Raw genomic sequence first — 14,605 nt, forward strand, 5'->3', positions numbered from 1 at the left:
GGGCAGAACCGTGAGTAAGGGGTGTGTGAAGAGGGCAGAACTGTGAGTAAGGGGTGTGTGATGAGGGCAGAACCGTGAGTAAGGGGTGTGTGATGAGGGCAGAACCGTGAGTAAGGGGTGTGTGATGAGGGCAGAACTGTGAGTAAGGGGTGTGTGATGAGGGTAGAACTGTGAGTAAGGGGTGTGTGATGAGGGTAGAACTGTGAGTAAGGGGTGTGTGAAGAGGGCAGAACTGTGAGTAAGGGGTGTGTGATGAGGGTAGAACTGTGAGTAAGGGGTGTGTGATGAGGGCAGAACTGTGAGTAAGGGGTGTGTGATGAGGGCAGAACTGTGAGTAAGGGGTGTGTGATGAGGGCAGAACCGTGAGTAAGGGGTGTGTGATGAGGGCAGAACTGTGAGTAAGGGGTGTGTGATGAGGGTAGAACTGTGAGTAAGGGGTGTGTGATGAGGGTAGAACTGTGAGTAAGGGGTGTGTGATGAGGGTAGAACTGTGAGTAAGGGGTGTGTGATGAGGGCAGAACTGTGAGTAAGGGGTGTGTGATGAGGGTAGAACTGTGAGTAAGGGGTGTGTGATGAGGGCAGAACTGTGAGTAAGGGGTGTGTGATGAGGGTAGAACTGTGAGTAAGGGGTGTGTGATGAGGGCAGAACTGTGAGTAAGGGGTGTGTGATGAGGGTAGAACTGTGAGTAAGGGGTGTGTGATGAGGGCAGAAGTGTGAGTAAGGGGTGTGTGATGAGGGCAGAACTGTGAGTAAGGGGTGTGTGATGAGGGCAGAACTGTGAGTAAGGGGTGTGTGATGAGGGGATTATGAGCAGAACAGGCCGGAGATGAGAAAAGAAAAGATCACCACATCCAGGCCAGCACAGAAAATGGATTTCCTTTTTTTCAGGCGGTACAACACAGCAGACCTGCAGAGACAGCAGTCACACGACAACAACTCCTTCACAGCTAATGAAGTGAATCTGCCAATTTATCTAAAAATAAAATACAAACGATGACAAACAACACTGAAAGTTTGTGTGTGTGTGTGTGTGTGTGTGTGTGTGTGTGCTGCATAGCTGTCAGTTCCTTTATATGCATACAAGGGATCACAACAATACTAATTTTTTCCCCCCTTTTCACCCCAATTGGATCCAGCCAACCTTACTTCCTGAGTCGTCCCGGTCTGTGCTGCCCCCCACCGATCCGGGGAGGGCTGCAGACTACCACCTGCCTCCTCCAATACATGTGGAGTCACCAGCTGCTTCTTTTCAGCTGACAGTGAGGAGTTTCACCAGGGGGATGTAGCACGTGGGAGGATCACGCTATTCCCCCCAGTTCCCCCTCCTCCCTGAACAGGCGCCCCAACCGACCAGAGGAGGCGCTAGTGCAGTGACCAGGACACAGACCCACATCCGGCTTCCCACCTGCAGACAAAGCCAATTGTGTCTGTACGGGTGCCCAACCAAGCTGGAGGCAACACAGGGATTCGAACCAGCGACCCCCGTGTTGGTAGGCAATGGAATAGACCACTACGCCACCCAGACGCCCACAATCCTAAATGTGTTGGAAGTATTGCATTTAAAGGTTAACCTTTTCACTCACAAAGCATATTCGATGTAAAGAAGCTGAAAATCTCTGCAAATACTTTTCAGTCTTAACGCTCAACTTCCTCCTTTTGCTCAGATGCTGTACGTTCTGTTTGCTCAAAACTACTGACATAACTTCTTTTTTAAAGTGGGAGTGACATTGATTAAGGAAGGTAAAATAGAAATAATGACCAATCCAAAACAATCTGATGTGACTTTACACTTGACCATTCTCCAGTGGCTTTATGGTAATGAGTTGCTGACTCTGGTACTATACAATGTGCGAGTTCAAGTGCCGCTTACTGTACATGCCAATATACTTGTGTTGCCTGGGCTGACTTGTGGTTTTAACATTAACATCTGGTGGGTATGGTTAGTTATAGCATTTTATGGTACATGGCATTTTTTGGATGATCTGTGCCGTTTATATGCTGATTTGGACATGCTTGCACTCATACTATACTATACTATACTACGATACCTGGAGGAAGAATCTCACCGGCACTCGTTTTAAACAGAATGCTACTAGGTTTAGTAGGCCCCCTCATGAAGTTATGAAAGAGAATGCATTCCAGATACAGTATTATGTATTTATGCACAACCACACACTTGGCTTAATGGCTTACATACTCATAAAAGCTGAGGACTATCAAGTAGTGCCATGAAGGTGACTTGTTCGGTACCTGATACAGGTTCCTCCGTTGCGGCAGGGAAGGTGCTGGCAGACAGGTGGGTCACAATTCTGGATGTTCCTCCCTCGGACTGCCTCGCCAACCAAGTAGATCTCCTTTGAGTCGACCTGAAGTTCTCTGATGCACCCGTTGAATCTCTTCACTCCCTTTACGCTGTCGTGAACCTCCCAATGGGAAGGAACATCCCCAAGAAATATTGGTCCAAAGGTTGCCTGCAAGTAACGGTGGAAAACCACTCTCAGCCATTTCATACACATATCCTTCCTGACAGATGTTGGGAAACGCTGCAACAACTTCTCTATATCATCTCAAACACAGGCTACTGTGGGCGTCCGGGTGGTGGTGGGGTCTATTCTGCTGCTTACCAACCCGGGGATCACGGGTTCAAATCCCCGTGTTACCTCTGGCTTGGTTGGGCATCCCTACAGACACAGTTGGTCGTGTCTGCGGGTTGGAAGCCGGATGTGGGTATGTGTCCTGGTCACTGCACTAGCGCCTCCTCTTGTCGGTCAGGGGCGCCTGTTCGGGGGGAGGGGGAACTGGGGGGAATAGCGTGATCCTCCCACGCGCTACGTCCCCCTGGTGAAACTCCTCACCGTCAGGTGAAAAGAAGCGGCTGGTGACGCCACATGTATGGGAGGAGGCATGTGGTAGTCTGCAGCCCTCCCCGGATAGGCAGAGGGGTGGAGCAGAGACCGGGGTGGCTCAGAAGAGTGGGGTAATTGGCCAAATTCAATTGGGGAGAAAAGGGGGGAAAATCCCCCCCCCCCCCGGAAAAAGACAGGATAATGCAGTGTGCAAAGGGTAGTTTCAAGACATTTGCTTGATTTTTACGCCATAATCTAAAAGGTATAGTACAGAAGATGACACAGGTTCATCTCCCTTATTTCATACGTATGATACTGGCGTGTTATGGTTGGCATATATTTCAAAGGGGAAGTCGGCGCTTTTGAAATAAACCTTGCCTGTAATCGTTCTCTGATGCGCAGGGAAATTAGGTAGAATTAATGTGGGCCAATCCTGCGAACCAACAATTTACTCTTCCCTAACGGTCAATTTAACATGCGAGGAATAATTATATCTGCTACGAAAATAGGGCCGATATTACTGTTTTTAAAATCATACAGTAGTACAGTCCATTTTGTTTTCTCATAATGAATTATGCATATTGCCCCACAGAGCAGTGACCGCAAGTAAATTCTACTCCTTTCGATGCCGAGCACCACTTCTTGGTATGCACAGCACACGTCGGCCCGGCTCAGGACACGCTTCATAATTCATTTACAAACATGCAATTAACATTTCTAACAGCCTGACATTTCCCCCATGCTATGTGATATGATGACAGCGGACGTGAAAATGGAACTGTCTTTAGATTTAAGTCAATATAATTTTAATAGATGAGTAACACCATAGTTTAAACCAAAAATTGCCCCTCTCCAACATTTTGCATTTAATCTTCTCTTTAAAAGGAATCCCAAATTCTGAAATGACTGATCCTTGTTTATGAAATAGTTTTTTAAATCCAGGATTAGATAGATCTAAATGGGAAAGAACATTAGGAGTCAGTTTTGTGCAGAACTGCCACTTCCAAAACCACTGACTGAGCCTGGCAGCTCAATCACATGGTAGTTTTTGATCGTTGGATTTTCAGTACCAGGTCATTAATTCGATCATGTATGATAAATATTTGTTTTATATTATGCAGTTAGGAATATTTGTGTACTTTCAACGGGATAGGAAGTAGTTTAATTCAATCTATTCCTTGTTATTTAATAACAACAAACCCGCCAAGTTGCCCAAATCACGCTTTTTGATACTGGGTTCAAATGCTTTTCTGCCCTGAACACGAGCTTCATCTCCATGATATTCTTCTGGTGGTGGCTGCTGCTTTGTGACAGCTTTCATACAGTCACATAAGTACATAAAACGGTGGAATGACGGTGTTTTCATGTTATTGTTAACACTTTGTGACTGTCTGGGAGTTTCACACATAAATCAGGCAGGGGATTAAGTCGGCATCAACACAGGTTGCTTATGAACCAGCAGGTTTAGGCTGCAGAACTTCCAATTTATTATCGGTATCCCACACCAAATTTTCTGGATGTAAAGGTTCAGACCATATGTTATGTATGAAACATAAAAGCCTGAAGGATTCAAAAATACTGTTCGTTTGTTAATGAATGTGTCACATGTAATGTCATGAGGCATGGTATAGTGGGCATGGTATATTCATATCTTAATTAGCATGCCAGTGTGTCTGCACTGTAGAATGCCTAAACTATAAGTTCAAAGCATGAGCTACGACACACAGCACATTACATGCAAATGTACTACAAGGGGTGACGAGGATTCCAGATACCTCTGACATAGGGTGAGACACGTAGTCCTTTAGATGCTGAGCTGTGCCATTATCTACCGCTATTTCAATCATGCACGGCCCTCCATATCTTCCAACCGGGAGATAGTATCTGTGGAGATGAGGAGAAGGAGATGGGAGGCAGAAGGTTAGTAAGGGCTCTCTCAACAATGTACTGCACAGCTTGAGCGGTGCACACAGCAAGGTCCTAGAAATGCAGTTGGTACAGTGCACAGCCTGTCCTTATGTGGCTTTTACACACACACACACACACACACACACACACACGACTCCAGTTTTTAGACCTGTATCATACATCCAAGCCTTCCGTTCTACTGGAAGCTGAATATGCCAGCAGGCAGAAGCGGATGGGGTTGGAGGCAATACTGCATTTGTATCCCAAGCTGCAAGCTCAGAAACCGAGGGCCCAGGAGAGACAACAAAAATAGAGAAAGGCCTCCATAGCTGGATTTAAATAATCATTCTAGAAATAGGTTTCTCGTCAATGCTACAGTGATATAAGTCGCTGTGCTCCTTAGCAGATATGAAATTCACAGACTAACGGCTGAGATGAAGACGCCGCGGCGACGGCCGTTATTTGCTGCTGAAGAACCGGCACCATTTGTGCTTTAATCAAGACCTGGTCACAAAATATGTGCATAATATGCATTAATGTTTCCACGGTGTCCCAATAACAGTAATAATAATAATGATCACCATCAGTGGATAACAAAGATGAACAGCAGCGCAATAAATCTGTCTACAAATACACTGCCGGGATTTTAAGAGCTCATTATGTCATTCAGGATTAATTAATGATAAAAACGAGGGCACCGACGCGGAGGTATATCATGAACCCGAGGAAAAGGAGGCATTTTTATCATTTGACCCCCTCTCCCTCTCTAGGGGAACATACAGTCGTATTAGTCATTAATGCCGCAGCCATAATGTTAAGTAGCTGGTCTACTTGTGTCATCTTCCAGCTTTGGCAAAGTCAAGCGACGGCTTCCTCCAATTCATCATTGACCGTATTCTCCCAGTCTATGTGCATTCTCACCGAGCTACACATCACACACAGGGTTTTGTAATCCATGCCACGTGTAGAGAGCCGCTATAGTCCCGAATGACTCACAACACATTTTGTCTAGCGTTCTGTTCATTGGCTCATACCGTCTCTGCAGGTGTAGCACACACACACACACACACGGTATACTGCCCCCCCCCTCACATGTCATACAGGACTCAACACAGTAATCACACCGCAATTACCCAAACCCAGTGTCGTTTGAAACTCATTCAGTGGGTTGTGGCTCTCCTTGTGATCGCACCATTTCTGAAGAGGGGGGAAAAAACAAAAACAAGCTGAATTTGGACTCGACGACCACATCAGGAACAGTGTATTTGTCATTTCATCTTAGGCACTACGTACACAAAAGAAACGAAATTCGGTTTCCCCCAGCCCACAGCGGTGCAACACAAAAGGCAAAAACACACATGCAAAACCCCCAAAAACAACACCGCCAAAAACATACAAAAACAGAGAGAACAAAGCAAAAAACAAACACCCCCCCCCCCCAAAAAACAAACACAAACAGTTAACAACACAGTCCTCTCAGTGCAGCGCGGTCCAAATTCCTCTGTCCAGAGAACGAAGAGCAGCCAGGACGACTGTCAGAACCGCCGGTCTGCATGGGCTAGCAGTTAGCTTAGCCTGCCCCGCTTCCACATCCTGTCAGAACCGCCGGTCTGCATGGGCTAGCAGTTAGCTTAGCCTGCCCCGCTTCCACATCCTGTCAGAACCGCCGGTCTGCATGGGCTAGCAGTTAGCTTAGCCTGCCCCGCTTCCACATCCTGTCAGCACCGCCGGTCTGCATGGGCTAGCAGTTAGCTTAGCCTGCCCCGCTTCCACATCCTGTCAGACCGCCTTCAGCGGTTCCTCTTCGGGCACACAGGACACAGCAGACCAAACCTGCTCAGCCAAGCGAAATCGACCCTCAAAATAAAAACCTCACACGATGACACAAACTTAAGACACAGACGTGGACAATGTAACCATTATTAATAATGTATGCAATAATGTTACATTAATATGTAACCATTCTCATGCTAATGAGAAACAGCCTTTCAGGTCACCATCCCAGGCATATCTCCCTTTAGGTAGAGCTAATTACTGGTAATGAGAGCTCTTTGTCTACCGGCTGAGAAATGACAGCGCCGCTAAGATGGAAACACAACCGGATGTCCCGCGCATCCATTTCAATAATGAACTCTCACGAGGGTGCTGTGTTTGTTTTCAGACCGTCCCCGAATATTAGCAGAGTTGTGTGTGGTCAGGACATGACTTCATGAAAACCCCTCGTATTACTGATGGAAAACTCCCCCCTGCCCAGGGCGTCGGGGCGTACGCTGGCGCTGACTAGCTCGTCCCTGTATGGTAACGCCGCACATCATGTCCCTGTGAGGCGAGGACAGCCTGCGCACTGAGCAACCAACAAGATGCTTCCTGATGAGGTCTTGTGAGCATGTGACTATGAATCAGGAACAGCTTATTGTCATCTCTTTCATCTCCTTGCGTACACAAAAGAGACAAAATTCCATTCCCCCGGCCCACAGCGGTGCAACACAAAAGATAAAAACACATCCAAAATTCCCAAAAACGACACCACCAAAAACAGAGACAACAAAGCAAAACAACAAAACAAACCACAAACAGTTAACAACGCAGTGCACTCAGTGCAACACAGTGCAACAAAAAATTCACTGTCCAGAGAGTGAACGCCAGCCAGGATGACTGTCGGACCTGCCGGTCTGCATGGGCTAGCAGCTAGCTTAGCCTGCCCCGCTTCCGCGCCCTGTCAGGCCGCCCCTGGTGTTTCCTCCCCGGGCACAGCTCCGGTCAGGGCCGTGGTCCCTGGGCCCACCGGACGCAGCAGACCAGGCTCCCCCAGCCGATCCATCGCCAGCTCTCCCAGCCATCGAACGAAGACAAAACAAACTCAAACAGACGTGGACAAAGACACCTCATGGATGGCACTGGGCGCGGCCGCGGCAAACACAAGTTGGTGCTGCCATCTTCCCACATCGGAAGTGAAAAATACAGAATGCTACATCAGGCTAATTTACACGGGTCTCACTTTGAGACAAAGATGAGTATTGCATGTTAGTGGTTCTGCAGCAGAGGTCGGTAGTTTTTCCCATCGATATAAAACATGTCTTCTCCCTGGTCTGGAAGCTTGGATGCCAAGTACACTAATACCATGCCACTTCAACGTACTATATAGGGAATTCCCTCTACTGCACGCACACACACACACAAGCCATACAGGAATGTGGTACGGGAAACACTGTAGTGGTGAATCAGAGGGGAAACCAGCTGAGCTTTGTCACATGTGCAGATTAAGCAGCTATTGTGTAAGTGCTTGTTGGTGTCCCTGCACGCCATTCAGTGTTGCATCTCATGGCACTAGCAGCAATGATTTCAGAACCTAAGGTAAATAAACTAAAGCAGCACAAAGACGTCGGCTTCTTTAAATACACAACAACGGCTGTGATCTGATCTCAGTCTGCAGCTTCACATTCACACATCCAGCCAACGCTTCCAGTATTATCCGTTTGTCACTGCCGAAACGTTCATTTAGATTTTTTGGTGAGTGACTAATTGATTTAGGGCAAAGGCAATACCACACCTCCCCACAGGGCCTCCAGTGATGCCTTATCGTCAGCTTAGTGTTTGGAGAGGTTGCAGTTTATACAGCGCTTTACAAATACCAACTGCGATTATCTGAAAATCCTGGTAGTATGTGTTTGTTTCTACACCGTCTTGTCCCTGTCACAGCCTTCTGTAGGAAAACATAACGAGAGGGAATCATCACCAAAATATTTCTACTGCATAAGACACCTGAATCTATTGGCAACAGATGGCAGTAAAACCTCATGAAGCTCCTCGGTGTCCTTGCAACAGTTCTCACTGCTTTAGAGACGGCGTAATAGAAAATAAAGACGGTAAAAAAAGAAAGGTTGATCTGATTATCTAATCTCATGAAGTGAAAGACCGAAGGTGAGAATGCCATCTCTGTTCAGTCACCAACTGGTGACGAGACACACACACACACACACATATATATATATATATATATATATATATATATATATATATATATATATATATATATACCGTTATCGTTCACTGTTGCAGACAGACATGTAAATGGGTCACACTGATCACATGCAACCTGTTACTCCGAGGCTCCTCCAACCCAGCATGGAGGAACATTACACACCAGCCATAACATCACTGCAAGACTGACAATCAGCCCAGCTAATAATTATATCCTATTAATTTAGCAGAACAGAATGCCAGCACACATCTGTCAGCCGCTGGTTTTTTCTGAAGTGGTGCATGTACTGTATCAGAACATAATCTATGCCTGCGACCCCCGTGATGCCTGTACCGGTTCTGGTGCTGTGATTCTCTCACACACAGCACTGCAGTATTTGCTGCATAATTTGTGCGGTGACTGGCAACCCTCAATTAATCTGGGTAGCCTGCGTTCTTTCATTATCTCCCCAGAAATACAATGAGGCAGCAAAACGACAAGCCTCTTGGCATTACATGGCCTTTCAAGATGGGGGGGGGGGGGTGCAGAAACTCCAGGAGAGCATACGTGGCTGTACATTCCTTGAATCTTTTACGAGAGTATTTAAATCTATTGAGACACATAGCCTGTGCTTTAGTGTTGCGTGAAGAGGCACGTACATAAGCAATAACAAAGCTACATACGTCAGTATTAAAACGTCAGCCTACGAAGGGAAGCATATCACGGCCAGCTGCAGACAGGGAGCTGATTTTTTCCTACTTTTCAGATGAAAACCCTTGGAAATCCAATGGGAGCATGCAGGCGGTGGTTGAATTTCCATATTGTAAGGTACAGATAGATCAGGCTTCAATAAGCCTTTGTGCCCAATCCAGACCTTGAGCTCAGCATTCCACAATGATGACTAAATCAGCTGTTAAACATACAAAGAACCTCGCGGACTGAAGCCTATGAGTTACATTCTGGGATACACAGAACACCCTCTTTAGCTGATGCATGTGTAAAGATGCCTATTATACCCATACATACATACATATAGTAAATACATACACACACACACACACACATACATACATATATATATATCCATCCATCCATCCATTATCTGATCCACTTATCCTGCTCTCAGGGTCGCAGGGATGCTGGAGCCTATCCCAGCAGTCATTGGGCGGCAGGCGGGGAGACACCCCGGACAGGCCGCCAGGCCATCAAAGGGCCGACACACACACACACACACACACACACACACACACACACACACACACACACACAAAGTAAATGCAATATTTCCTCCTGGAGATAAAAATAAGTGGATGGTGTTATTTATTTAGTTTTTTGGCAAGTGGCTATGGTACAAGTGAGACAATCCATTTCAAGGTGTGTCTTAAAGGATTTTAATGCACAAGGTGGAGGCACAGAATACCGCAGTATCTTAGCTGTTCTTAGAACTGCACTCTGCTGGAGCCACTCCCCCGGATTAGGGGTCACGGCCCCTAGTGCTCCTATTACCACAGGGACCACTTTGGACTTCACCTTCCACATCTCCATTCCAGTTCTTCCTTCTGCCCTTGATAATTCTCTATCTTTTCATGCTCCTTCTTTCTGATGTTGCTGTCAGCTGGGATTGCCAAATCTATCACTACGGCTCTCTTCTGCTCCTTGTCAACCACCACTATGTCTGGTTGGTTGGCCAACACCTGCTTGCCCATGAAGTACCACAGGACCTTAGCTCTGCTGTTGGTATTTCCCATCTGGAATTGGGGACTTCCAGTCCATATTGAGCACAGATGTTCCTGTACACTATCCCAGCCACTTGGCTGGGATAGTGTATCTGGGATAGGGCATGTCTGGACAGCCTGCACCCTGGATCCTGTCTGCTGTGGTAGACTCCTGCCTCTATGGATCTGGTGTCGAGTGCCTGTTCTTGTGCTGCCATGATCAGTATCTCTGTGCTGTCCTTCAGACCAGCCTTTTCTAGCCACTTATAGGATTTCTTAATGTCAAGCACTCCCTCTATCTGCCGATAGTACATCCCATGGAGGGGCTTGGTCTTCCACGATGTCTCCTCTACTTCTTCCTTATCACCCTCTGCTGCCTGAAGGGCTCACTGAGCAGTTTGTCTTGGGGGGCCATTTCCTCCCTCGCGCTGCCCACCTCCTTCAGCCACTTTACGAAGCCCTGCGGCTTAAGAAGGCTAACGACCCTGTCGACTGGACTCCCGAACGGGTCCAGGCCTTTGATGGAGCTAAGTGCGCCCTGGCTAACGCTGCCCTCCTCGCCCATCCCACACCCACGGCGTCCATAGCTTTAACAACCAACGAGTCTGACATAGCCGTGGGGGCTGTGGTTGAACAGCGTGTGGCGAATGCGTGGCAGCCACTCGCATTTTTTAGCCACAAACTGCGAGATAGCGAGCGCAAGTACAGCGTTTTTGACCGGGAGTTGCTGGCACTGCACCTTGCAACCCGGCATTTCCGCTTCCTGCTGGAGGGTCGCTCATTCACGGCTTATGTGGATCATAAACCGCTGACTTTCGCCATGTCCAAGGTGACTGAGCCGTGGTCTGCTCGTCAGCAGTGCCACCTGGCGGCCATCTCTGAGTTCACAACGGACATTCAGCATGTGGCCGGGAAGTCCAACCCTGTTGCTGATTGTCTGTCGCGTGTGCTTGTGTGTCCTGTGCACCTCGGTGTGGATTTCTCCACTGTGGCTGCTGACCAGCCCAGCGACCCGGACGTCCTTGCCCTTAGGTCAACGCGTACCGGCCTCAAGCTAGAGGATGCTGTGATGCAGGAAGGCAGTCCTGCCCTCCTCTGCGATGTCTCCACCAGCCGTCCCCGCCCCGTTGTTCCAGTGGCCTGGCGCCGTCGAGTTTTCGAATCGATTCACTCCCCCTAGCACCCTGGAGTTCGGGCGTCGGTGAAGTTTGCCGGTTCCAAGTTCGTCTGGCCTGGCCTCTGCAAGGACGTCAAGGGGTGGGCGGCTGCATGTGTGGCGTGCCAGCGCGCTAAGGTCCACCAGCACTCTAAGTCGCCCCTCGAACCGTTTCCGATCCCAGCCCGACGTTTCGACCACGTGCATGTGGACTTGGTGGGTCCTCTACCTTCTTCACAGGGTTTTACGCACCTGCTCACAATGGTAGATCGGACCACCAGGTGGCCAGAGGCTGTCCCTCTGTCCTCCACAACATCCTCGGATGTTGCACGCGCGTTTCTTTCCTCCTGGGTCGCCTGTTTCGGCACTCCGTCAGATATCACCTCAGACAGGGGGCCCCCAGTTCGTGTCAGAGCTCTGGTCGGCACTTGCGCGATCCTTGGGTGTGCAGGTACACCGCACTACCGCGTACCACCCTCAGGCTAACGGGTTGTGTGAACGTTTTCACCGGTCGCTCAAGGCAGCGCTGCGCGCTGCGTTCTCGGATGGTAACTGGGTGGATCGTTTACCTTGGGTTATGCTCCTAAGGAGGACCTCGACGCTTCGCCCGCTGAGCTGGTGCTCGGTCAGCCACTCCGCGTCCCTGGGGAATTTTTGCCTGGGAGTTCCACTCCTCGACCCCGTCCGGCCGTTTATCCTTGTTTGTCCGACAGCACTCGGGTTCCAGGCCCCGTTCACCACTGTTTTCCACGGTCGTTCGTGCCTGCGGAGCTCATGTCGGCTCGTTTTGTTTTTGTACGGCATGATGCTCACCGCTCGCCCCTCCAACCCCCATACGATGGCCCATTTCGGGTTCTTGAGATGGGTCCTAAGGGTTTTGTGCTGGATATGGGTGGGCGTAGGGAGCGTGTCACGTTTGATAGGTTTAAACCAGCGCACAGGGTGGCAGGCGAAGTTGTGTTTCCGGCCCAGGTTCCCCGTCGGGGTCGTCCTCCTTCCAGGACCCCGGCAGTGTCTTCACGGGTTCAGGCGCAGCCGTTATGGCAGGCTGCTTAAGCCTCCAGTGAGACACTAAGTTTCTTTCCGGGAGTCCCTTCTGGGTGTTCGGGGGGGGGGGGCTGTGTGGCGGACACTAGGGGCTATGCCTCTCACCCAGCAGGGCTGGGGGCTGGGGGTGTGGTTTATGTTCCCGGGCTCTCTGGTGCAGGGTTGTTCCTGTTTCAGTTTGGTTTTTGGAGCTGAATCTGCTGGAGCCCCACTCCCAGTTTGGGGGTCACAGATCCTAGTGCTCCTATTACAACTGGGACTACTGTGGATTTCACCTTCCGCATCTGATGTAGTTCTTCCCTCTGCCCTTGGTATTTCTCTAGCTTCTCATGCTCTTTCTTCCTGATGTTGCCGTCTTTCAGGAATGCTACATCAATCACTACTGCTGTCTTCTGTTCTTTGTCAACCACCACCATGTCTGTTGGTTAGCCAGCACCCGCTTGTTAGTGTGGAACTTGAAGTCCCACAGGATCTTAGCTCTGTCATTCTCAACCACCTTTGGCGGTGTCTCCCATTTGGACTTAGGGACTTCCAGTCTGTATTCAGTACAGATATTCCTGTATACTATCCCAGCCACTTGGTTATGCCTTTCATTGTACACTTTCCCAGCTAGCATTTTACACCCTGCTACTAAATGCTGGACTGTCTCAGGGGTGTCTATGCACAGCCTGCATCTTGGGTCTTGGCTGGTGTGGTAGACCCCTACCTCAACCGATCTGGTCCTGGGCGCCTGTTCTTGTGCTGCTATGAACAGAGCCTCTGTGTTGTCTTTCAGTCCAGCCTTTTCTAGCCACTGGTAGGGTTTCTTGATATCAGCTAAATCTTCCATCTGTCAATGGTACATCCCATGAGGTGGAGGGGCTTGATCTTCCATGACGCCCCCTCTTCTTCTCACGGATGTTCCTTGTTTTGTTTCATCCTGGATAACGGTCCTGGCACTCACTAACCCTCGGCCCCCATCTTTTTGCTTATCGTACAGTCTGAGTGCATGTATGTAGCTCAAATCAGCTACATTCCCAAAGCATGCAAAGTAAAAGTTGAGAGAACCTAGGGAATCCCAGATTTGTCACTACAAACAGTATTCATGCACTATTCCTTTTGAAACTGCATATTTGCTGTACTTTAAACAGACAATACAAACAAGATTAAAATGACAATTGTCAGAAGAAAAAAAAGAAATGAGAGTTTTCCATAACAAAGACTATTCCCAGTAAACCAGAGGTCCTTGAGACCCAGGGCTCTATTTTGGTGCTGGCACCGGGCCAGCGGGGATGCAAACACAGGCTGATTGGCAAATGTCTTGGGCGCAAGTTGCTTTTTCCCTGCCTGCATCTGTTTGGTAAATTTGCACCCACCGAGATGGATAGGGTGGCACAGCTGGGGGTGTGTTGATACAGATCCACTGGCACAGTACAATTTTGGTGTCCATTTTGGCTTGAAATTACATTTACACCTCTGCCGACTCAAGATCAAATGTATGTGCAGATGCAGGTGCGTTGAGCATTGTGCAGCAATCTAGCTGAGGACGCACGGGAACATCCATCCAAATGTGTTTCAATGGATGTTTGCCTATGCATTTCACCCTACTGAAATAAATCTCTAAACCAATAGCAGCAACTAATTGAATGCAATGTTCTTAATAAAAACATCGTTATGGGACTACTGAATTTGATGTGAATCAAAGACCGTTTGCACATGGCGCATGGAAAGTTTGAACTAATTTGGCCAAGTGAATGTCTGTCTGGTCCAATAAGAAGTGTCCACCAGTACAAACTATCTGTGCTACTACAGCCTGGCATCTGGTCGAGAATCAATGCCATGAGTTGATTGGGGTGTGAAAATCCACTCCCGTGTAAGGCTCTTGACCAGGGGTCCCCAACTAGTTTTCCCAAGGGCCAAATCATGTCATGCATGCCAAGCCAAGGGCCAAAACATCCGGGGGGGGGGGTTCCATTGTGCCAGCAAAAGTTT

General features: G+C 48.5%; 1 protein-coding gene across 1 annotated transcript in view; it reads right to left on the minus strand.

Annotated features, from left to right (window-relative positions):
• Window positions 1-14,605, minus strand: part of eys (eyes shut homolog) — a 292,598-nt gene that overhangs the window by 45,140 nt on the left and 232,853 nt on the right. The window contains 2 exon segments of the mRNA XM_056292252.1: window positions 2,252-2,472; window positions 4,623-4,731. Coding sequence (XP_056148227.1) covers window positions 2,252-2,472; window positions 4,623-4,731 — 330 coding nt within the window.

Source organism: Lampris incognitus, chromosome 13 (assembly GCF_029633865.1).
Source record: "Lampris incognitus isolate fLamInc1 chromosome 13, fLamInc1.hap2, whole genome shotgun sequence".
Lineage (NCBI taxonomy): Eukaryota > Metazoa > Chordata > Actinopteri > Lampriformes > Lampridae > Lampris > Lampris incognitus.